Here is a 24,359-nt window from a genome sequence, read left to right as displayed (position 1 = left end):
TTTTCAACTGCCACAGTCAAATATGCCAGGAAATGGATGTCTACTACATTCCACACATTGGACCTGCACATCCCAAGAACCTGATTGGACAGTCACTTGGTCTACCCCCAGAAATTGACTAACCGAAAATATACCCCGATGTCATTTGGAACTTGTTGGCAGTCAGTGACCCCACAACAGTATGTACTACTATAACATCTCATGCTCCTCCATTCCTAAACCTCTCTCCTCACCAAACATCACGACAAATTATCTTCACCATGACCCAACGGCCAATCTCCATCTTCAAGCGCCTCCAAGCGCTATCTCCAAAAGGCTCCATCATGCCCGATATGCCAGACCCACAACCGTACTACAGCTACAACCACACTACCCAGACATGGAGCCCGGTTGAAACAGACTCCACCGTGGAACCCACAACCACAACTACAACTACAACTACAATAAACACCAACACAACTCCTCTCAAAACCTTCACCCTAACAACCTGGAATATCGACTTTCAGCAGCCCTGCAAAGCAGAACGGACTCAAGCTGGCCTAAACTATCTTTCAACAGTCCTCCTCAAACCCAGCGATGACAAAAATAACGACGTTACACCAATAAATATAATTTTCCTTCAAGAAATGGTCCCCAACGATCTAACCATCATCCAACAAACAAAATGGATACAGGATCACTTCTTCATTACCGATTTGAACCATACACAGTGGAGAGGGTCCTACGGAACGACGACACTGATAGATAGACGGTGTCATGTACAGCGGGTTTTTAGGGTCCCGTATTCGACGTCTAGAATGCAGAGAGACGGGCTTTTCGTGGATTTGGATTGTCAAGAGGGAGGAGAAACTGGTGGTGAGATTGGTATAGTCCTTTTTCTTTCTCTCTCTTATTGTTCTTTTTCCTTTATTCTTTTAGAGACGCCTTATGCTTCGGGTGTTTTTGAGTAGAAATATGCTAAGGCAGAATCCAGGAACCCTTCGTCTCTGCAACACCCACCTCGAAAGTCTCCTCTCCAACCCCCCAATCAGACCGATGCAACTCCATCTCGCTTCGCAGTTCATGCATGGGTCTGGACCAGGAGAGACAGACTTACCCACTCCGCACGCGGCCATATTAGCCGGTGACCTCAATGCCTTCGCGCCTGAGGATCTCACCGCGCCGAATGAGTGTGCGCTCCGCGATGCGTTTCTGGTTCTTGGTGGGAAGGATGGCACGGAGGAGAGCTTCACGTGGGGTCAGCAGATTCCCAATTGGTTAAGGGAGAAGTTTGGATGTTCTCGTATGGACAAGGTTCTGTTTTGTGGTGGGTTGGAGGTGGAGAGGCTGGAGAGGATTGGAGCTGGTGAAATGGTTTGGATCGAATATCCGGATGTGAGCGATGAGGAGACCGAGGATGAGAAAGGGGAGGAAGTGTGGATTACCGATCATTTGGGATTGTGTGCTGACTTTAGAATTACGAGATTGGGGGGAGAGTAGACTAGATGATGACAAGTGTCTCAAAAATAAAGCGATAATCCGACTGAGTCCATTATTTTCTTTCATTTATTATTATTTCCTCCCTACTTCTGACGTATTTTTGATGTTTGTCCTTTTATCTTCGGGTACAACAGCCTGCTGTGATCAGACTACCGCCGAGGAACCCAAATAAGATAGCCACCGAGATGTAAATAATTTACAGGGCTCCCAAATGAATTGAATGCTAGCCACCATTGTAGGCAATCGCGACATTAAGAAAGATCGATTGTGCAAATGAACAAGTCGTGAGTCGTAGACCTCCATGTCCGCCAGGAGAGCATTCATCCATTAGCAAAAATAACGACCAACCCAAGGCCAAGAACTACTCAGGAATCTCAGGCGTCGAGCTCTTTCCATTGGCGACTTCTGGTCCGAACCTAGTGCGCGAAAGTGCCTCACCCGTGGCTGAGAGCGCACTCAACAAATCACCTAATAGTCGATCCATCTCGGCCGTCACATCACCCTCATCTGCCCCTTCATGCATCACTTCAAGTCGAGGAGGCACAAGATCAGGGAATAGAATAGGTTCCATTCCATCGAGTGCACTTGGAAGTGGAGCGCGTCGAACTGTGGGTAATGGCTCGGATGATGGAGAGTCATCCCTTCCGGCAAACGGAGGGTTGGGCTCTAAGTCCTTTGTTGGGATGGCAGTCGGGAATGGCTCGGACTGCAGAGTCGGATCTGATACGCCAGAGTTATCTTGCCAAACGGGGTGGCTCTCCTCCTCATCTGGTCCAGGTCCGTCTAACACAGATGACTGATCATCATCCTGGTCATCAGTAGATGTTAGAAGTTCTGGATAGTCATTTTCCAAGATTTGCCGTTGCGGTGGAATGCCGCCCGGTGGAGTGGAAGGCCGATCAAATCGGAACGGGTCATAGTCAGTATCCGAGCTTATCGACACACTAGCACGAGAATGAGTGGATGCCGATGTGGATGGCCGAGAATCACCAGGCTCCCCAATACTAGTGGGTCGCATCGGCGCCGCAGGCTCAAGGTCTAGAACCGGTGCCCTTAGAGTATCATAACGACTGTTATCCATATCATCCACGTTACCATCCTGGTCCTCGCCTGTAGCCGCCGTCATGACAGGAAAGGTCCAATCCATCGTTGCACGCCTTGCTGTGGATTCAGGCTCCACAGATGTCGGTTCCTGCGAGGTTTCCATTTGGGGTTCCGTTTGGGATTCCGTTTGGGATTCCGTATGGGATTCCGTTTGGGGTTCCTGCTCCGGGGCTTGCATGAAAACTGGGAATTTCCAATCCATTGTTGGGGGTCGCGGGCCACTCTGGGGCTGGTAAGTCAAATCTTGAATTTCACGGTTACTGACATCACTGCTTGATGAGCGGGAACGACTATCACTAGGATTGCGGGATTGACGACCACTAGATCTGTTCGCCTTGATAGTATCTGCATCAGCAAGTTGAAAAGGCTGCGCCGACGAAGCTCCAGCTGCATAGTGCGAGGAATCAAATGAGCCAATGTCAATATCGATAAAGGTCGAAGTGACGGAAGAGCGATCGGTTTCGGTGCGGAGAGGTAAGTCGGAAACCGGCTGCTTTTCCTCAATGGGGACAAAATCATTCTTTGTCTCGTACGTATAGCTTGGTTTCTCTTCATTGAAAAGTCCCTCCATAGCTTCGGCGCCTCGTCGGACACGCTCATCGAAGTTAGCTTGGTCTTCCTTGGTCATTGCCCGCTCAGCCGGATCGTCGAATGATTCTCGTGGAGGCTGCATATTAGTAGTGCTAATTTCGTCCTCCATCTCTGCCAAAGATGCAGCTATCTGGTCAAGGTCAATGACAGAGAATCTTCGTTCAAACCCATCAGTGGTACTGAAATTCCAGTCGCTATCTGAGTCCATAGTTGTGCCTGGCATCTCCGCGGCCGCTGCGCCTCCAGGGTGGAATAAGGAGATCCGCTGTCCTCCCCGCTGCGACCACTGATAATAGATTCGCACTAGCTCACTCAGAGACGCTGTGGGATAGGCCTCCTCAGTATCCGCAATATATGCATGCAATTGTACGTCTGCCATGGTTGGTCGATTAGAAGGGTTTGATTCTAACACATAAGAGACAATGTCTTTAAGCCCTTCACTGTATTTGGCATTTTCCAATTTGGGAGCGACGCGGTTAAGTTGTCTTCCTATCTGCATTCGCTCTCGCAAATTTGAGTTCGGGGGGTTTCCCGTTGCGATTTCGAACAGCGTGCAGCCATAGGCCCATACATCGATCTATCCCGGTTAGTATGTCATGCTATGTCAGAGACTAGGAAATCTAACCTCGCTACCATATTTGTGTGCTTCGCCGCGCGTAGAAAACATCTCTGGTGGCATCCAGTGGGGTGTTCCAATCCAGGTCGACCGCTTGTCCAACTGTGATTGTAGCACTCCAGCCACACCGAAGTCGCAAATTTGCAATCGACCCTCCTCGTGAATCAGGATATTGGCCGCTTTGTGAGAATATTAGCGTCCGTAGGTTTGATACTGTCCAAAATCGATCTTACCTTTGATATCTCGGTGAATGATGCCAGCGTCGTGGATAGCACGTAAGCCAGCAGCAAGCTCACGGGCTACAGGGATGAGAAACTTTTCATCAAGTTGATCACCCGTAGCTCTCATCTTATATAATCAGCAATTGAAGTAATAAGCAAGCTTCGGTCGTCCGGACACCAGATGATCAAAGAAAAAGCACGGTGGGCTATAAGGGGGGTAAGAAAGTGCAGACTTACCAATGTCCTGACGCTTCCACCGGGGCAGTACTCACACACCAACCACAGCTGCGAGTGAATAGAGATAGCTTCAATTATTTCGTTGATATTCTTTGCTCCTGAATCTTTAACCTGTTTCATGACCTTCGTCTCATGAATGAAGTCTTTTATAGATTCGTCGCGGAAGTCCCGAACACTCTTGTAGTCCAACGAATCAATATCCATGACTTTGATCGCAACCACTTTGCGCGAGGGCAGTTGGTGGCCTTTGTAAACGCGACCATAAGCACCTTTGCCAATCAACTCCTCGAATTCATACGGGGGAGTATCAGTTTTCGCTCTACGACACATCTCCTGGACCGCGACGCCCTGCTCACGCGCAAGCTTGATGGCCTCTGCTTTGTGCTTCGTAATAGCGGCCATGGCAGACGTCGGGTCCAGGAACTTAGAGCCACGAGGAGGATCCATGGTAGAGATCGAGGGCTTGGGAAAGACTGTCTTGTTTTCACGCAGATCGCAATATCTCAAGGGCTCCGGTGTTGGAGGAAGTAACGAGTCCTGGCTTTTGACTGCTTGCTCTTCGGCCAGGCCCCGAGAATTCAGCTTCTGGATTGGAGCTGTTTCGTCAATAGGCTCGTCGTGTGGAGAGAGTGAGAAATAGTCGGCGGGGTAGGAGGTTTGGTGGTAAGGTGAGGAATACTGCGACGACTGCGAGATGGGAAATTCACTTTCTCCGGGCCGGGAGTAACACTTCTGCCCAACACTGCCTGATCTTCTATGTAAAAGGTCACTTGTTGAGCGTGGTTTTCGTTTCCTGAGGCGCGCTGGAGAAAGTGGGTTTGAGACTTGTCGCGTATGATAGGGTGGCCCTTCTCTGTAGGATTGGTAATACCTTTCCCAGAAGTCGCCTTGATCTTTCAACTCGGGTTTTCTTCTCCCGTGACCAAAAAGACTTTTGATAGCCGAAGTTAGGCTAAGAGAGCCTATCGACTTACTGGCCTTCCTCGATGCGCTCTTGAATGGTTTTACAATAGGCGAGTGGAGGTGCCTCGAAGAACTAGTGTGGAAAGGGTCACGAGGCGCTTTTGAGCAAATGCAACGGGTCCGTTCACAAGGACAGACTTCTTTTGAAGCGAAACTGCTACCAGGTGCAAAGAATGTCTTTTGTAACGGCTGTCCAAACTTCTCGTTATGCAGCACTCTCTGTTTAAGCTCAGATGAGACCCCAAAGCCAAAACGCGCTAAACCTTCCGGATAAGCCTTAGCTCTGCATTGAGGTAAAAGTCAGCATACGACGGGCCAGATGGTCAGAAGAAGGCCAAACCGGCAGGCGCATCTTCGGTTCTCTGCGACCTTGGAGCCACCCATCCTTGAAAGCTTCCGTGAAACGACGATATAGTGGGATGGTAAACAAGGACATGGATGAAGGAATACGCGCCTGATCTTCCAGGCTTATCATGTATGGCGGGTGGAAGAAATAGGAAGGAGAGGAAACAGCAGGGAGGGAAAACAACAACAGAACAGAAACGAGGAGGGGGAAAGGAACGAAAGTCGGCATACTGACCTGCGCTTCTATCGAGACACAACTTCTTTCTAAGGTGTAGAAAGATTGCTATGAGATGATCCAGAACTCAATGCCACGCAGCATCTGCTCTAATACATCAACGACGGACGATCCCTAAGAAGGGGGTCATGGAACAGGTCTACTTGATCTAACAATACTACCGACACTTCACAATACACCAGCACCTTCCACGAGATATTAGCTCTGGCGATGTTCCTCTTATACGGGCTGAAAGCCCTGAAGTTGATAGCGATGGAATCAAGGTGTCGATGCTTTTATTGCAAGATTGGCACTGGCAGCGAAGATAATCCCAGCCGCGCTAAGAGCGGGCACTAACGTTAGCGTGAAACCAATCAATTGGCCGATCACCAGACTGAGAGGTGGCGGGTTGTCACTGCAATTCACTCTCGGTCACGGTTGGTATACAGTGCAGTGATATCCAAATCAGGAATAATGCTAGGCGAGTCCGTCCAATCGCTGTTACGCTGGAAGGACTTATTCGGCCGACAGTTCACCAAGATGAAAGAGCTTCTGTACGTGACCAGCCATGAAAGGATTGACACCGCTTTATTGTAGTAACAGGCAATATTCAACAACTGATATCCCTAGTATTAGCATGGGACCATGGAAATAGTCGCAGTATCTATATTGACACAGGGAATACAGGGAATGAAGATAAAGCTGGTACAAGCGGGCGTAAAATTATGGTTGTGAAATAGATAAGAGAAAAGAGTTCCCCGCTATTCACATTGTGAATCGAGTATCTATCTTGCATTGAAACTCATTCTCATGCCACAAGGATCAAGAGGGAAAACAGTAGTTACATGCACACCACCTACGGGGTATACAATGTGGGAAATGTTGTAGAAAAGGATTCCACGATAATCTTCAAGGCTTTCAGCTGACTTACCACACAATTGATCATGGGTATATCCAAATCTAATTACTATAGTATTTCACGATCTTCTAATTAATCAACGTGTTTGAAAGGAAGGAGGTGTAAGGAATCAAAGAATGAGGATCACAATCTATTAAAAATCACACCATAAGGTCTAAAAGAAGAAAATAGAACATTATGGCCGAACAAGGTCCTTGATCATCAGAAAAGATTGGTCATTGTTGGGGTTCTACGGAGAAGCACAAGAAACGTTCCATCGAAGTTCCAGACATGTCACGTTACCACTGGTCCACGCGGAACATTATTTTGCCGTGCGAAGGCAGTGCTTTCTACTGTATGGCTCTCAACGAAAATATGTCCACAAACTTGTGAACTGATGCTTACAGCTACGATGACATTTAAGTTTTTAGACAGCTCCTATTAAGTGCATCTGGTTTCCAGGTCAAATATCTACAATTTATCTATGCATCTCTCATTAAACCAATTTGCGTGTTCTAAATTGCCAGCTCAGTTCAGACCAAACTCTTGTCTCAGAGTTGTACCGAAACGGGAAATTGCTTCAGCAATAGCATCGGAGCTAGCGGCAGCAAATGTAGCACGGAAGAACAACTTCTCCTCGCTCGCGCCTTGAGCCTTGAACCAGCTGCCACGAGAGATCAGCACGCCGTTGTTAACTGCGGCCTGGAAAACTTCCTCCTCGATTTCTTCGCGTGTCTTGCCAGACGAAAGTCTCGGGTGCTTCCGCCAGTCGATTTCGATCCAATGCTGTTTCTTGTCAGTGCCTTGGTCATGAGGGATAAAGGATTCAGGAAAGTTCTGAACTTACAAACATCCCTGCTGCAGGGGGGTTCCAATGGGCAAGTTCTCGGGGGAGATACTTCTCACACGCATGCATCATGGAGTCTCTGCGCGCCGTGTAAGACATACGAAGGTTGATCAGCCAGTCTAGGTATCCAGCGTGGCCCCATTGCTCCTCCAAGAGCTTATAAAGCACAAGCTGCGAGATGCCGCTTGGGTTCTGAGAACTAGTCTCGCAGGTTCTGGTGAAGCGTTCGATGATTTGCTCGGATCCGACAGCCCAGCCAACCCGGGAGCCAGGAGCAAGAACCTTAGAGAAAGATTCCAGCCGAAGCACACGACCATCAGTGTCAAGGCTCAGGTAGGAAGGGATAAGAGACTTGATAAATTCTTCGTGGTTGGCGGGCGGTGGAACGGGCTCGCCATCAGCTCCAGCGTATGGCTGCATCTGCAAGAAGTAATAGGGTTCGTCCTCCACAATATAAACGTCGTGCTTCTGGGCAACCTTGTAGACTGCCTTGCGTCTCTCCGCCTGTTGGGTAGCGCCCGTAGGGTTCTGTCCTGTAGGGATAGTGTAGAGAACGAAGGGCTTGCGAGCACCCCGAGCGCTTTCATCCCAGTTACTCAGGACCTCGTCAAGGGACTCGGGCAAAAGGCCCTCTTCGTCCATCTTAACAGGTGCCACCTTCAAGCCCTGGGGGAGGGCCGTTTCCTGTGCGCTAGAGAAGGTATATTCTTCCATCATGATATAATCGCCCCGTTCGCAAAAGAGTCTGAGTGCCACATCCCATCCGAAGGTGCTACCACAGTTCAGACAACATTGCCAGTCCGAGTATGGGGGGTTGTGGATGAGCTGTGTTTATTAGCGTCGTTCCGGTCCTTCAGATCGCCCAGCGTACCTCTGTGTGCTCTGTGACGTATCTCAGCAGTTGGGGAGCACCCGTGGCTTGACCGTAATTAAGAGCAACCTCAAGATCTTCATAATGTTAATTCAAAGCTCGGATGCGAACAATGGCTGAAAGCCGACTAACCATATAGACTCTTTCCTTCCCGAATATCACTCTTGCCGGCGTGTACAACGGTTCCAGACTCGCGAGTAGCTTCGGGCGTAAATCCTGGTGGAGTGGGGACCTTGATATCAAGCTCCTCGAAAGGAAAGTATTCAGGAGAGGGCAGTCCACCACCCAGAGATATGAGGCCTGGAGAACAAACTTTAGAAGCGTCTATGGCTTGCAAAAGCAATGGAATTACCTGGGTTCTTCAAGTATTTCGCGGCACCCTTCAATGTGGATACCTAGCACATAAAGCCAGTTAGCTTGTCAGTCCAACCCGCTTGAGCAATAGCATGACACAAACCTTCCGAGATTTAGCTTCGGTGGAGAGAATGTCTAGAGTTGGTTAGTCCCTATTTTGTGATCGAGAAAAGCATCGGCTCAGAAGCAGAGGGTCGTTGTCGAGAGACTTACGATCCCAGCGTTTAGCTTTGGGCTTCGTATAACATGCCTATTGCAATATGGTATTCCAATTAGCACATAATCATAAAGCCGGACTAATCTACCACAGAGGAGCTTACCGGGCTTTTGAACATATCACTACTCGTCGCAGGTGCAACACCCTTGGGAATTGGGGCGCTGTTGGCCCTCAGGGCAGGAATACCCTCCACGGTCAGAGGGGCCGCGGGAGAGCCATTCGCATTATCCAAAGCGGCCGGGGGGCTCATTTTCTCTATTGCTTGCGATTGAGTGGATTCAGTATGGTAAAGGCTACACCTAATAGATTGACTGGCGTACAGAATACTTTTGTAGAAGTCTGAAAGGAATAATTATTTGAATCTCCTACTGAAAAGACAACAATTGTAGGGGAAAGCGGGAGTACAAGTAGGTATGAATCAGAGAAAGAAAGATAAAGGTCACACACACCGATAAGCGCCTTTTTTTTTGTCTCCGCTTGGAACGCCGCCGAGCGGACCGGTTTCCGCTCACATTGGTGTACTGACGCCATTGAGGGATAGCGATTACGCCAAAATCCTTTTGAGTTGTCAACCCCTTATTTTAGGTATATCATTTCTCCATTATTGCCCGTTATTGGGTTTCTGTTATCTAATTGAGAAAGAGATCCAAGCATCTGAATGGTTCCGACAGATGCTTAACGCGCCTTAAATCACCTGCAGGGCGCGGGGATGGACAGATAAGTATGGTAACGTGTGGTATCACAATACAGATTGAATGCGACAACATCGGCATAATCACCACTCCCAGGCTGTAATGCTCGGTAACCCGGGTATAACTCCGCGCGCATAGACCAGGCTACCGCCGGGATCGGATACCAATCAATTTTATTACTAATTCGCCCTGTGTCACGAGCTCTCTTCCCAAACTACGGTGACGCGGAGATCATGGTTATTCACGGCTACCCTTGATACCATGTAGTACTAGGCAGGGAATTCAGCAATAGCAAGCTTCTTCATGTCTTGGAATCGTAGTGCCAATACATAAAATTATATTATTTGTCGAGGAATCTACGAATATACTCCGTATATATTCTGCCAATCGGCCCATTCCCATGCACAGGTTCTATATATATGCCCCAAAACGCATCAGCACAGGGCTTCTAGTACCCAGTACTTTGGTATAACTTTGACGATGGGGCCAATCTAGTCCATGTACCTATTCTCGGCTGATAAGTAAGGTAAATTAATCAAGTGCCCTAAGATCTGTGCCGACATTGTGTTAGGTTCCGCGTACGTCTGAGAGAGCTTATCTTATATCATGTACTGGTAGCTAAGTAAACTAGGTTACTCAGTCCCTGATATAGATTAAACGATGATGATTGTTAACACCCTTCATAGATTAGTAAAGTCAGTTATGGTAAAAACACTATTGAAGTACGGTTCAAGATAACCGATGAATTAAGCTAATTGAAGCAGTGCTGTCAAGTTCTCTAACCTTCTAGTCAATTACTGAGAAGGGTTGAAAGGTATTTATCATTTAGTCTGTTTTGCCCATGAGTCCCGCTGCTCAACGGTGAATTTATGGGTCTATGAACTCGAATATAGAGAAGCTCGATCTAGTACCCAACAAAAGGCTCTGGACTCAGGCAGAATTTGTACATACATACGGAGCACAGAGCAAGCGGGGGAAAGCGGTGAGAAACAGAAACAGGTCAACTCGGCCCGACTCACTCGTTCGCCTGAGGTCCGACATCCAGAGCATTCCTCATCCTGTGTGCAAGCAAGTATAGGGACTATCGCGAAATGCAAGCACGCTCATCTGCTGCGACTCACACTTTGCAGCACTCTATAACTGCATGCCAGCGATGTCGAGATCAGAAAGTGAGCTATTCCCCTTTTCTTTTTTTGAATCGTCATCATATGATGCTTAACTCTTGAATCACGGGGACAGGTCAAATGTAGTCGGGAGTGTCCTGCATGCGCCCGGTGCCAGCGCCTACAAGCCGATTGTACCTATCCCAGCCCCCCAGTTCGCCGCGGTCGGAAGTTGCGCCGCAGCTCCCGGGGCGTGCGTCGAGTAGCTGACCAGAGTGCCAAACAACTCGCCCAACGCCGGGTTATTGTCAGCGCCCTTGACAGATCCGCTCTTGGCGCTCAACAGTCTACTGCCAATCTAAGCCCTCAGTCTAATGGTTTGGCGTCCCCCACTAACCATACGCCGCTTAACAAAAACAGCCTCACTCAGACCGATAACCAGGTATACCATGAAGCTGCTAGGTCAACCAGAGGTACTCCACGCTCTGGAGGGCGGCCCAGCTATTCTGCAGATGGTGTCGATGTCGAGCCAATCAATGTTTCTTCTGAATCATATCCAACCCACCTGCGAAACACGAACTTGATCATAGAAGGCTTAACTTCTGATGTAGTCAGGCCACCTTTACCACCACGAGCCCTTGGGCTGTCCTTACTGGACATATATTTTACGCGAATCTACAATGCATCCGTACTGTTTTGTAAACCTATTCTTTTCCAACAGTATCTCGATGGAAGGATTCCTGAGGTCCTACTCAAGGCGCTCTTTGCGTTAGCTACGCTGTATGTTATCGCCTCTACGTCTGAACCGGTGAGCTAAGATAATATTGAAGATTTCTTACTCGAGTAAATGAAGACAACAATGAGGAACAATTGGAATGGTCGGAGTTGAAGCTTTTGAACGCATATTCTTCCTGTGGTCTTCCATGGGCAAGGTCAGCTCTGAGGGAAGCTATGTCCTCGATTTACACTGAACCATCTCTGACGGTTTTGCAAGCGCTTCATTGTTTACAACTGTATTGGTTTGGGGTTGGTGAACCAAGAACCGGCCATTTATGTCTTAGTAGGTTTTGTGTCTTTCTCTTCTCTGACTAGTTGCGTCTTGACATAAATTTGAGGATTTTCAGGTATCACAAATCTTCCGCTAATGTTCTTCTAGCCCTGGCCTACCGTTCGTGTGATCTCCTTGGATACAACAAAAAGGTTGTTGATGGGGTTGAAAGATCTGATTCCTCGCTCGAAACAGAGTCAAGGCGTCGGTGCTTCTGGGCTTGCTGGATATCCACATGCATGGTCATGGAGCCAGAACCGTATGTCAGATTAGCCTGGCAAGAGGCTTCCATGATACCACTTCCTGCTGCTATACCTTATATAGCTTCCGGCCATCAGGTTGTCTTGAACGAAAAGATGGACCATAACTGGTGTTCAAGCTTGGTGGAATCTCATTACGAAGGTACTCGCACTTCTGTGTATGCCGCATCATTGGTTAAGATGGTTGGAGTGTGGTAAGGATAACTGCCAACCTTGAATTTAGTTTCCTTTAGATTTAGACGCTTGATACTAACGCTGTCTCCATTTACAGGGTCGAAGTTCAGCTTTTGGTCCGCGATTGGGCATCCTCTAGCATTGCTCGGAATCTTGATTCTCTGCAGAGACTCTCGCACTTAGCGAGGTCAATCTATGAGTATGAAATGTCTAGCGGGGATCTAGCAACCTCTCGGAGCGACCGTGGCATGGAAAATACTCCCATGGTGCTCTTTATCAGTGCCCTTTACCACCAGTGTCAAATCACTTTGCATTCAATGATTGTTCCTTTGTTTTCTGGTACAAACCGTGGGCCAACAATAGACCCAGAAATTGTGAAGCAAAGTGCCGAGACGGTCACCCAACATGCAGAGTTATTCGAAGCTCTTTTAGCTCCTTACATGTATGGGAAAGGGGATATTACACTTTTACCGCCCTTTGTAGGATATGGTGCTTTCATCACAGGTGTTGTGTTCTTGGCTACTGAGGTCTCTTTTCAAGACAAAACCTCACGAAGGCCTATCCCCGGAACACTTCCAGAGAGCCGTAGATTGTCGATTGTCCAGGGGACCCTTCGCTTACTCAACAAACTTCGATTTTATTGGAGGGCTCTACAGCTTTCTGTGAGTACATATTTCTAAATAGTCTAAAATGGGCGTGTCCTAATCACTTGGAGTGCAGTGGGAAAAGCTTGACGCTGCGTTGCAGCTACATCTATCATGCTACAGAACACAGCACGAATTAACCAGCCCACACGCCATCACGGCCCGCGAAATCTACTCTTCAGAACCTAAATCACGGCTCTCAGCTCCTGTATCAGAAGACTCTATAGATAACGAGCAGTCCAGCGCCCGCGAAGCATCGGTACCTTCGATAGGCCCCTCGGGCGAGCATCTGCATCAATGGGCGAGTGACCGGAGAACTCTGGAAGTCGATGCAATGCAGCAGAACCAACAGGCAACCATGTCCGATAACTGTATTTTTGAACAATCGGACATAGAGACGGCTGATATGCCTTTCACAACACCATCTGGTGCAACTCAAGACGATCCCTGGTATAATCTGTCTTTCGCAGAAGCCGGAATTGAACAGTTTGCAGGCTTTGAACCCTTACACCTCTTTCAGCAGGGATGCGGGTTCTTCAGCTGAGCGATGATCCATTCATCTGTGTCTAGAGCGAGATATAGCCGAGGAGGCGGAGTAACCGGCCTCGGAGGAGTCGGACTCGGAGAGTTCGGCTTTTACCAGTAGATAACTCGCCGTTCAGCACTGTGGGTCTTAAATCTCGTATATAGTACCTCTGCGCTCTGCTATAAATGTCATTGTGGCAACAGTGATCTACTACTTTTAATTATTCTGAGTACGTTACTCATTTGCATCATTGGCCATACCGCGCAACCTATCGGCAAAAATCAAAATGCTCAATCAATACTGCGACATCCAAACGGTCGACACAGCGAAACATTCGTATATCTTCGCGCAGAATGTGTCAATCCCTTTAAGAACTGGGGGATTGCTTCGCTGTAACGTTTATAAGCCGCGAGAGACAGAAGAAGGAAACAAGTATCCCGTTCTTGTCACGTACGGGCCGTACGGCAAGGATGTCCCTTATGAGCAGTAAGTGTCCACGATTAAAAAATATAATGTTTTGCTTCCTTTATACTATGCTATTAATGCTTGAATTGTTTTATCTAATCAATGGTACTAATCAATGAATTAACAGGTTTAACCCTAAGAGCTTCGCAGAAGTAGATCCAGCTCATCAGACAGAGCATTCTGCATGGGAGACGCCTACACCCCAGTACTGGACCGACCACGGCTATATTGTCGTGCGAGTGGATGAGCCTGGTATCGGACAGTCTCCAGGCAAGGTCCATGTCAAATCCGCGACTTCCATTGATGGATTCTGTGACGCTATCGAATGGGCTGCTAGCCAACCTTGGTCTTCTGGGAAGGTCGGCCTCCTCGGGATCAGCTACTATGCTGCCACACAGTGGCAGGTTGCGGCTCGGCAGCCTAAAGGCTTAGCAGCGATAGTACCATGGGAAGGATTTTCTGACGCCTACAATGAATCATTGCGGCATGGCGGCATCCTCTCAAATAAGTTCTTCTCTATGTGGTACGAGCGTCAGGTCGCGCCGAATCAGTATGGGCTTCCGGGGAGAGCGGCGCGCAATTGGGGTCCTGATACTGTTGATGGCGACCTCAGTCCCGAGGAGTTAGATGCAAACCGCCACAAGGCCGTAATGCATGAGCAGCGATACCGCGATGACAAAGAGATCTCGTCGATGAACTTCAATCTTGAAGATGTCACGGTTCCCCTTCTCAGCGTTGCTAATCTCGGTGGTATTCTTCTGCATCTTCGAGGAAATGTGATGGGATATCTCTGGTCTGGATCTGAATTCAAATATCTTCGATTCATTGTTGGACGCCATGATCTGCCTTTCTACTACCCTGAAGAAGTAGAGATACAAAGGAGCTTCCTCGATGCTTGGCTAAAGGGACATGACCGAGAAGGCTGGACGAAAAAGGGGGCTCTTCCACCAGTAGATTTGATTCTTCGAAAGGGAAACGTCGGATACAATAACCCCACAGCGGAAAAACAGTTCCTTCGTCGTAAAGAGAAGGAATGGCCATTGGCCAGGACACAATACACCCCCATTTACTTAACAGCGGATAATGGCCTACAGCGTGACCAGCCACCCCAGCCAGCGCCAAAGAAACTGTCCTACAGCGCGCTGGGCAAGGCAAATGCCTCTGACATGTTGACTTTTCAATCGGCTCCCTTCGAAAAGGAAACAGAAATTACCGGGCACATTGTGGCTCACCTCAACGTATCCGTCAGCAGAGATAATTGGGGAAATTCGCCCTCAGATTTAGACTTGTTCCTCAGTCTACGTCATATATCACCATCTGGTGATGAGATATCCTACACAGGCTCCACCGGAGACCCTGTCCCAGTCACCAAGGGCTGGCTCCGTGTTTCTCTCCGCAGGACCGACCCTCAGCACCCGCACCACCGGCCATGGTTGCCGTATCGCAACTACTACTCCACGGATGTTCTACCCGTAATTCCCGGCGAGGTGTATCCCGTGGACATAGAATTGTGGCCAACTAATGTAGTCGTCGAGACTGGAGGCCGGCTTGTGCTAGAGGTGAGCTCTGGGGACACTGCAGGAACTGGGATCTGGGGTCACGACGATCCTATTGACAGGTTTGGCTCCCTTGATCACGAAGTAATGCCGTAAGGCATATTTATGAGTTGTTGGCTAAGTAGCATTTAGGGCGGAGGCTGTCTTCAAAGGTCTTAACCATATCCATTTCGGGCCCCATTATGCCAACTATATCACCCTCCCAATCATTCCTAACGAGGAGTCTTCGTAAAACGATCTCATTGAAGTTATCTGCCGTTAGACAAATACAATGGCGTCGATGCCGAGGCAACTCACGAGAAAAGTAATGGGGTTGAGATGACCGCATTTAACAGTCAGAGAGACTACCACTGCGACAATGTGGAACCAGATGGGACGGAATGCAACGAGGAAACTACTGGCTAAAGCCTTGAGTATTATGAAGATGTACATATATTCAACTTTGTCCCACAGAACATTCCTTTTCATATGTACTGAGTGTATTGAAATGTCCAATACTTAACACAAATTTCCTGCTTAGCCACAATATTACCATTCTTCGCCATTGTGGTCCTTGGTCTATCACGAAAATAATAGTAGTCGTAGCTCACCACATGTAGCACTTTTTTCTTATGTGAATTGGCTTTGATGACTGTTGCTTCACGGCTCTTCCAAAAAGCACATATTATATATATTTACACACCTCTGTACCTTTTATACAATACTTGACCGAGCCAGTTAATAAAACCCATAATAAACATACGGAGGCACCAGTAAGTGTAGCTCCCACTCTTCCCCGATCTCTCATAGCCAAATACAAGGCCCTCGAGCTCCATGGCAATAAACATCGACACCATAAAAACCACAAATTCCTCATTGGCTCTCCGCGTCCAAATTTTACGGGAAATATTAGGGTGGTCTTGCTGTTCACACTTCATGTTGCTATATGTATTGATGCAACACCAGGAACTGTACTATTAGATTGCCGGATATTAATTCACAGAATATTGACTTCCATTAGGATATCACGCGTAACTTACAGTATTGAATGTAGTTTCAGCGGTGGATGAAGTAAAGACGAGTAGATTGAAGCGCCGGGGTTCTAAGAGATTGGTACGGTCTAGGAGTAGGGTTAGAGGTTATGGGCGAGTGGGTTGCGGTCGGAATATATGATTAGTCTAATCGTCCTCTAGTGTGACTAAATGTCGTAGTTGAGGTCAATTATTACTATATCCTCCGCCCCCATCTGGGTATGATTACGGTGGCCTCGGGCCTGTGCCCCGGCGCTTATTTCAAGGCTATGGCTTGTTAATTAACTATGTAGACGTGTTTTCTGCCCGCAGTGTCGACACCCATGTGTGCACTAGGGTACTCCTTATCTTTTTTCTCTAATCTATTTTTGGTCTTTTATTGATCTAGTTATTATTTTCGTTCGGACTATTCCGAATTCCAATGACCCTAGCTAGCTTGCCCTAGCCCTATGTAGTTCTGGGTAGAAGAGTCCCCGATCAGGAACTAAACCGGCTCTTCTTCCGAATCCGAGCCCCGTACTTATAGAAAACGTACCTATCATCCGCAAGCATGTCAGTAATGAAAATATCTTCCCAGTCGATGGCCAGCATAGAAGAACAACTCACGGAAACGGCACCATTGCCAAAGTAAGAAACGCGAGTAGACACGAAGCCCAATTTAGCCCTAATGTGTTGTACACTAGAAAATAAAAGTCAAGGTAAGTTTCAATCTCCTACCAGTCATATGTCTCAAGGGGAATTCAAACTCACTTTGAGTCCCAAACAATGGAAAAGCTCCTGCGAAGGTCGATCTAGTAAAACTATTTGCCGCTAAAGCGCTGGCGGCGTAACGTGGGTAGGCTTCGACCAGGAAGGTGAAAATGCCAGAGTAAACGAGGATTGTCCTGTTGTATAGTGGTTAACACAGTTATCGTTGTCATGGATTGCCACTTCAGGGTTCTCAGTGGGTGTGGTGGAAGTTTGTTGGCATGCACGTTGTTTGGGGCTACTTACCCAGCTCCGAAAAGCGCGCTTCCGATCATTGGCACTATCCAGTGAATACTTGGGTAAGTTGTCCATGAGAATATAAAAAGCCCGATTGTCACTAATGGTGCCCCTGCTATAGCTGCATGCCCGGGAGATATTACAGATTAATGTGTGCTGGAAGATTTAGAAAGTTAGGGGAAATTGGTACCTGGAGGAAGTCTCCATTCTGGATCGAATCCAGATGCTTCCGGATTTTGATGATCTTTCTCTAGACGCTGGTAGTTTCGACGCCAAAAGGGGTCGGAGAGAATGGCTAACACCATTCCGACCAGGAGACCCAGGAAAGTGAGTCCTCGCTGCCATAGCTCGAACCCATATACAGACTCAAAGACAATCTGAAATGCGCCGAAGAATAGATAAAGTATGCCCAGCAGAAGTGCAGAGTATACACAAAGATTCAGGCACATGGGCTCCAGCGTCAGAAGCATAATAGGTCGGACGATAGAACGGAGGAGAAGTTCACTCAGAGGGATGTTGTTGTTCTCGCTTGGTCCTAACGGCCATGAATTTCCAGTTTCTTTTCTGATCTCTCGTGCCTTTTGCGTTAGAATTCTGGGAAACTTATGTTAGGCACATTTAGACAGATCGCAAGGTAGTCTACTAACGCTGGATGATGGGTTTCGGGCACGAATAAGTAAATCGAGACTAGCATCGTGGCGGCCCATAATAGTAAGGTATAGAATGTCCAGCGCCTGATCCTTGTGTTAGAACACAAACCTTTACTAACAACTCCAGAAGACTGCATCTTCATACATACCAATTTATATACTGATTTATAAAGCCACCCAAACTGTAAAAGGGGGAACAGCATTTCGTAAGTGCATGTCTAACTTGGGAGGAAAGTTTCTATGGAATGCACTCACAGAGGTCCAAGTTCGGGTCCAACAAAAGGACTTGCAGTATAGATCATCATAGGAGCAGCCAGTTGATGCCGAGGAAACATATCTCCAACTGCACCTCCAGCAACGCTGAGGAAGGCACTTCCAGCGAAGCCATTGAAGAACCGAGAAATGAGTAGTGTTTGTATGTTCTTCGCGACAGCACATGGTATCAGCCAAATAAGGAAGAATGTGAAGGAGCTTAGAAAAATGATTCTCCGTCCGTACAACTGGTCACTAGTCAGCCTTCATCATTCGATAACTCACGAAACACGACCTTACCTCGGATAGGGGACCTAGTATCAAGGGCCCAAATCCTAAATAGAGGTAATTTTAGTCCATGACCTGTAATTGACAAACGAAAATTGAGACACATGGCTTACCCATGCCGAAGACGAAGAGTGATAGTCCCAGCGTCGCAACCTCTTGTGAACAGTGAAATTCATCCAAAATTTGGTCGTAGGTCGTAGTATATATGGAAGATGTGCAAGCGCTGCCACAATGTCAGCCCGACAAGTACTTGACTGTTTTCAAATTTACGATACTCACACACAAAGTGAGCAAAGAGATACAATAACAACGGTCAACCATCTCGCCGCTAAACTTCTCTTGAATGGATGTGCCGGGTCGTCTTCATCCCATTGGGTAGTCTCAACAAAGGCTCTTTCATTGATGGTCTTGCTCGGATCAGAGCCCTGTTCTAGATCTGAACTACGTGTAGTACCGTCTTCCCTTGGCATGAGGGATCTCAGTTATGGAGGCAATTTAACCTTTTGGACCAATCTATAGGCTGTGCAAGATCTCAAAAGGCTGGATAGGGCGAGAATAAAACGAGGGGTCTTCTCACTCCTGTTCAATGTTCGCAGAATGCAGAGTAATTAAATTCAAAGCGACGAGTCCAGCAAGCCCTATCTTTAAACCATTAACTCATAAATCATTGGCTTATAAATCAACACATTACACCTAGCACTAACCTCAACCGGTCGTAAAATCTTGCTGTGTAGAGCTGCTTATCGGACCGAGTAGGGTGGAGATGCAGGATTGTAAAACTCGGTCCGATTTGGTGTTCTATGCAACTCGGTCCGAGTCCTATCATATGATCAGTTGCTTAAGGCTTAAGTTCTTCCCTAAGAATATCTCCAATCACGATTATTCTCATGTTGGTCTGAAGTTTCTATCGTTACTCATTAAATACGTCGATTTGTGTATAATCAGTCAATAATTTTGGCGACGATGCTTATCGATCATTTTTTCAAGTCCAACGCGTGTTTCAGTTATGAAACCCTGCGCGCCGCAGGGTACAGTAATTATGGTGGAGCAGACCTCGGAGAAGTGATAGCGATCACCTCCAAAATTCGAGCGGGAAACGAGGATGACTGGCTAGTCGAATGGAAAAAAGCAGCCGACCGAGCATTCACTAGTGCAGAGCAATCAGCATCAGTCAACAACACAGTCAGTGCCCACGAGGGATACCTGCGGGCCTCGAATTACTATAGGACCGCTGAGTTCTTCTGTCGCGATGACTATGACAACGACGAAACGGCACAGCTCGTGTATGAACGATCAGAGACCGCATTTGAGGAGGCGATGAAGCTCTCTGTATATAGGTACGAACCTATCAAGATTCCCTACCAAGGGACAACACTCCCTGGATACTTTGTCAGCCCGACTGGCACGGGCAGTCCACGACGCACTATTATCTTCAACGGTGGCTATGACTCAACTTCGAGCGAAGCCTGGTTTGCGATTGGAGCTGCAGCTCTAGCACGAGGATACAATTTTCTCGCCTTCGATGGGCCCGGCCAAGGTGCAGCTGTACGACGACAGCACCTCTACTTCCGTCCCGACTGGGAGAACGTGCTAACCCCCGTGGTTGACTTCGCCTTAACTCGAAAGGAAGTCGACCCCAATGCTATAGCCATCTTCGGCTGGAGCATGGGCGGATACCTGGTGGCACGAGGAGCCACGCAGGAGCATCGAGCACAGGCCATTATCCTGGACGATGGAGTGTACGATTTCGGGTCTGCTTTTCGGGCCAACCAGCCATCCTTTGTGCAAAGACTAGTTCAAAACGAATATGATGGACTGTCCAATTTTATTTTTGGCTGTGCACAGTCTCTAGACACGGGTGTTCGGTGGGCCCTGCGCAACGGTAAATGGACTTTCGGGGTGGCATCAGAGGCGGAACTGATGCGCACGGTCAATCTGTATACCTTGGAAGGCCTAGCTCAGAAAATTGTGAGCGCTTGTCTGGTTCTTGACGCAGAAAATGATCACTTCCTAAAAGGTCAGCCGGAGTTGCTTTGCAATCATTTAAAGTGTGAGTACGAGTTCGTCAGTCTAGGAGCTGACGAAGGTGGCGACACGCATTGCCATCAAGGTGCCTTCTTCAGGTTACATCAAGTTATCTTTGATTTTCTGGCAAGGCGTCTGGCCTGAGTTGAGTTGGCGTAACCATATACATGGTTGGCTTATTGGTGTACTTATACATACTCTTTTGGTCATACTCAAGACCGTCTCTGATGGGCTTTCTACGAGAGAGTCATTATGAATTTTCTAAAGACACTTTAGAAATTGGTTAATCCTTCTCCTAAATTATGAACCCGATTGTTATTCTGGGTAGTTCTATCAAGTCCTATTTAACACTATTTTGATGGCACTATAACCATTTATTATTCTGAAGTAGGAAAGTTATTTCTATATATGAGTATAGAATTAGATATAGAGATCATATGCTAATTCTATAGTTGATATACCATAAGAAGTAGAAGGGGTAATGGGATACTTCGTTTCCCTCCTGCTTCAGCCCAACGAGAAGTATCAGTTCTTGCTGACATGCTTGCCAACTGTTCCGTCTAACTGAGCCTCCAAGACAGCGGTGGTTCCATTTTGAACCGCTTTGATAGCCTCGGGCAGCATCCTGGCAAGGTCTGAAACAGTAGTTGCGGTCCCAGCCCAAAGCTCTCCTCCCGCAGCAGCCTTCGCAATGCCTGGGTAGTCAGGGGTAGGAGCGAATGAGATGTTGAGGTCCTCGTTTGTCGCGCGCGAACCGTCACCTTCGGGATGAACGAGAAGCATACTCCGCCTAGGAGCGTTCCAGCCCTTGTTGTTCAGGACGATAGTAAGAATAGGGATGTTATACCGCCTCGAGATCCAGTAGACGGAACCCGGCACGGAGAAGAGGTACGTGCCATCACCCACGATCTGGCAGACAAATTTACCCTTGTTCTTACCGCCATTTTCATGATCAGTGGCCAACTTGATACCGAGTGCACCTCCGCCGGACCAACCAAGTCCGCCACCGCCACAGTTGATCCATGACTTGGGCAAGGTGGCAGCGATATGATCAGCTACAAATGTAGTCAGAGTTACGGACTCGATAGCCCAGATAGTGTCTGCCGGACAAGTCTCCCGGACCTGGCTGATCAGATAGGACACGTTAAGATCGGTGTTACCACCTCCCGATGGTACAACAGCAAGGTCTGCGATTCCTTGGCGGATCTTCTTGTATTCTTCCTCACGACGCTTACCAAGAGATGTTTGTTCTTCAGAGTTAAGCGTCTGTTTTAGTGAGTTATTAGCGGCGACGTACTCATTGATCTGTCTAAATGCCGTTGCCGATTCTGCACGAAACGTAGCCATGGAAGGAAGATAAAAGACCGGCATTTGCTGTTTGAGTGGATCAACATCTACATGTATGATCTTGGCGGAATCAGATGGTTTGCACTGTGTCGGAATCCATGGCACATCGCAGTCGGCCACAAGGATGACATCTGCTGTTTTAATGGCCTCGTGGATACCAAATCGCATTCCTAGCCACGCTGGGTGGTCACTAGGGAAGCACATGTCACATCCGCCAGTGTCCAGTACTCGGACTCCTTTGAACGTGTCTGCCAGTTTAACTAGTTCTTCCACTCCCCTGGCCTCACGACCTGAATAACCTACAATCACTAGCGGTTCCTTGGCAGCAGCGAGTTCCGATGCGATCAGCTCAACCCCCTCAGCCGGCAATGCGGACGGTGCGACAGCACCCCAGACATTTTGATTGACCTTGTATGGTTCGATCTCCTCTTCCATTACTTCACGAGCACCGGCCAAGTATACCGGACCCTTGGGATCACTCGTCGCAAATTGGAGGGCGCGATTGACCATTTGTTTGACATTCTTCCCGGAACGAATCTCACCAGAATAGCGACAGTATTGAGAAACAATCTGCTTCTGATCGGGGACATCTTGAATCCAGTGAATGTATTCTGTGCGAGAGCCGCGCATCTCCCCTTCGATAGTGAAGGGGGAGAGGCCAGCAAAGATCAAAACGGGTGCGCGTCCACAGGAGGCATTATGTACGGCTGCTGCTAATCCTTGTGTACCGACATCGACATGAACAATGACGCATTGCGGTTTGCCGGTCAGTCGAGCGTAGCCATCGGCCATGGAAAGTGCTACCATCTGTGGAGTGGGGTAAATGTGGGGTTAGCCTGAGATGAGGATTCATGGAAACCCACAGTAATTGAGGGACAACTCAATGCCATTTGTAAGCTTAATAACTTACCTCGTTGGGACAGGTTATGATTTTGGGGAATTGATCAGGCTTCTCTTTCTGGCCCTTGACCATGGCCTCCAATATGGAGGGATGATCGGACCCTAGATTGGCAAAGACATGGGTGACACCAGCCTGGGAAATCAAGTTAGAATGAGATAGTCAAGTTCGTGAGAGTCGAGTGCATACCTCCCATAGAGCCTCGAAGAAAGCAAAAGACGCTGTATAGACCCTTGTGATGAGGAATTAGCTGTCATGGCAGAGTGGCATAATCGGATATACATACATGATCGTATTGACACCACAACAAGGTAGACTAGCTGTAAGTTAGAGTCAAGGGAAAAAGATGGTGAAGATGTAAGAAAAATTGACACCTCAGATGCTTGAAGAGCGCTACTTATTAAAGAAGAGGAAATCTTCTTCCAGACGCAGTAGGTATAATCCCGAGCGCCATCGGACTTCAGGCCGATAACCGGGACAAGCTTCAAGCCAGCAAGTCGCATTGCAACATCGCAACATTTCCGATGCGGGGTTGGTACATTGGCTTTCGTTTTGCATTAGCCTTGGTCGCGCCATCGGAGACCCAAGCAGAGTTTCCGAAAAAGAGGGCAAGCTAGTATGGGGCGGAATATACGGCTGGTTTTGTGGTCTGTGTACCTGCAGAATTGCTTTCTTGGCCAAAGAAACTAGGGCCCTGTCGATATCGGGCTTATAACTACAACTAAGGGAGTTCTAGACTTCTCAAAGCCATTGACATGGGTGTTGCCCTAGGTAATGTTGCCCTAATGACCAAATCAAGTTCTCGCGATTCCCCAGGCACCGATGACGTCGGTCCTCAGGCAACCACATTCTCATACTTTCAACTCGACAAGACTGTCGTCATCTGCCACAAGAGTGTAGCCGTGTGCATTGAAAAATACTAATTAATATCCATTGAACATGCTTATCATTCGGCTTCCTGTCCCCACTACTTGTTCATAGGAATTCCGTACCACAAGCATCAAACCCTTTCTCAGCCTTATGGGGCTTAGTCTACGTCATGGCCGGAGAGCATATATCATTTGGTCTTCTTGGTCAATCCATGGTTGGGTCGTTCGTCAAACTATCCAGTACTTTGTTTCCAATCTGCTTGACTTCGATAATAATCTGGTCCATCCGCCAGCCTAAGAGCCTCAATCGTACCTGCGCCGACATGCTGCCAGAAAGAGTTTACCAACTATGTCACAGCAGCAAGACTGTGAGCTCCGAACTTGCACGAGATCCAAATCAAGCACCAACCAAGGTATTCCACAAACTTTATAGTGACTATCATGTCAAAGATGATGTGTCGAAATCTGAGGACGGCGAAGATGGCCATGACAGTCTACAAAAGGCTCTGGAATGTGGCAATTGGGGCCCAACGAAACCAAGCAATCTGTTCCTAAAGGTCAGTGAAGAGTGCTTTATGTATTAATGAAGCACACAGTACCTGACCGTGAAA

General features: G+C 47.8%; 7 protein-coding genes across 7 annotated transcripts; 3 read left to right on the top strand and 4 right to left on the bottom strand.

The window, feature by feature from the left end:
* Positions 1-260: 260 nt before the first annotated feature.
* Positions 261-1,479, top strand: AO090026000243 (endonuclease/exonuclease/phosphatase family protein; the record flags this gene model as incomplete). The annotated part of the gene is made up of 2 exons (XM_023236150.1): positions 261-855; positions 974-1,479. The coding sequence occupies 2 exons, from the start codon at positions 261-263 to the stop codon at positions 1,477-1,479; spliced, it is 1,101 nt and encodes a 366-aa protein (XP_023090959.1).
* A 666-nt stretch (positions 1,480-2,145) lies between these two features.
* On the bottom strand, positions 2,146-4,695 carry AO090026000244 (putative serine/threonine protein kinase; the record flags this gene model as incomplete). The annotated part of the gene is made up of 5 exons (XM_023236149.1): positions 2,146-2,239; positions 3,117-3,751; positions 3,800-3,969; positions 4,024-4,138; positions 4,249-4,695. 5 exons carry the CDS (start codon positions 4,693-4,695, stop codon positions 2,146-2,148), a joined length of 1,461 nt encoding a protein of 486 aa, XP_023090960.1.
* Positions 4,696-7,196: 2,501 nt separating this feature from the next.
* On the bottom strand, positions 7,197-9,207 carry AO090026000245 (aminotransferase-like domain-containing protein; the record flags this gene model as incomplete). Its single annotated transcript, XM_001821676.3, has 8 exons — positions 7,197-7,454; positions 7,516-8,340; positions 8,387-8,463; positions 8,519-8,686; positions 8,739-8,781; positions 8,844-8,875; positions 8,954-8,990; positions 9,061-9,207. The coding sequence occupies 8 exons, from the start codon at positions 9,205-9,207 to the stop codon at positions 7,197-7,199; spliced, it is 1,587 nt and encodes a 528-aa protein (XP_001821728.1).
* Positions 9,208-13,236: 4,029 nt separating this feature from the next.
* AO090026000246 (CocE/NonD family hydrolase) lies at positions 13,237-15,657 on the top strand (the record flags this gene model as incomplete). The annotated part of the gene is made up of 4 exons (XM_023236148.1): positions 13,237-13,249; positions 13,635-13,890; positions 13,997-15,487; positions 15,558-15,657. 4 exons carry the CDS (start codon positions 13,237-13,239, stop codon positions 15,655-15,657), a joined length of 1,860 nt encoding a protein of 619 aa, XP_023090961.1.
* Positions 15,658-16,912: 1,255 nt separating this feature from the next.
* On the bottom strand, positions 16,913-19,079 carry AO090026000247 (MFS transporter; the record flags this gene model as incomplete). The annotated part of the gene is made up of 11 exons (XM_023236147.1): positions 16,913-16,970; positions 17,042-17,114; positions 17,186-17,319; positions 17,429-17,540; positions 17,610-18,013; positions 18,067-18,153; positions 18,219-18,251; positions 18,325-18,569; positions 18,607-18,656; positions 18,723-18,832; positions 18,889-19,079. The coding sequence occupies 11 exons, from the start codon at positions 19,077-19,079 to the stop codon at positions 16,913-16,915; spliced, it is 1,497 nt and encodes a 498-aa protein (XP_023090962.1).
* A 493-nt stretch (positions 19,080-19,572) lies between these two features.
* Positions 19,573-20,778, top strand: AO090026000248 (alpha/beta hydrolase family protein; the record flags this gene model as incomplete). Its single annotated transcript, XM_001821679.3, has 1 exon — positions 19,573-20,778. One exon carries the CDS (start codon positions 19,573-19,575, stop codon positions 20,776-20,778), a length of 1,206 nt encoding a protein of 401 aa, XP_001821731.1.
* A 381-nt stretch (positions 20,779-21,159) lies between these two features.
* AO090026000249 (putative thiamine pyrophosphate enzyme) lies at positions 21,160-24,236 on the bottom strand (the record flags this gene model as incomplete). The annotated part of the gene is made up of 4 exons (XM_023236145.1): positions 21,160-22,788; positions 22,892-23,014; positions 23,069-23,111; positions 24,175-24,236. 4 exons carry the CDS (start codon positions 24,234-24,236, stop codon positions 21,160-21,162), a joined length of 1,857 nt encoding a protein of 618 aa, XP_023090963.1.
* Between the last annotated feature and the right edge of the window lie 123 nt (positions 24,237-24,359).

The sequence above is a fragment of the Aspergillus oryzae genome, chromosome 3, assembly GCF_000184455.2.
Source record: "Aspergillus oryzae RIB40 DNA, chromosome 3".
NCBI classification, from domain to species: Eukaryota; Fungi; Ascomycota; class Eurotiomycetes; order Eurotiales; family Aspergillaceae; genus Aspergillus; species Aspergillus oryzae.
Note: the sequence above shows the minus strand (reverse complement) of the source record. Positions and strands in the feature narration are given on the sequence as shown.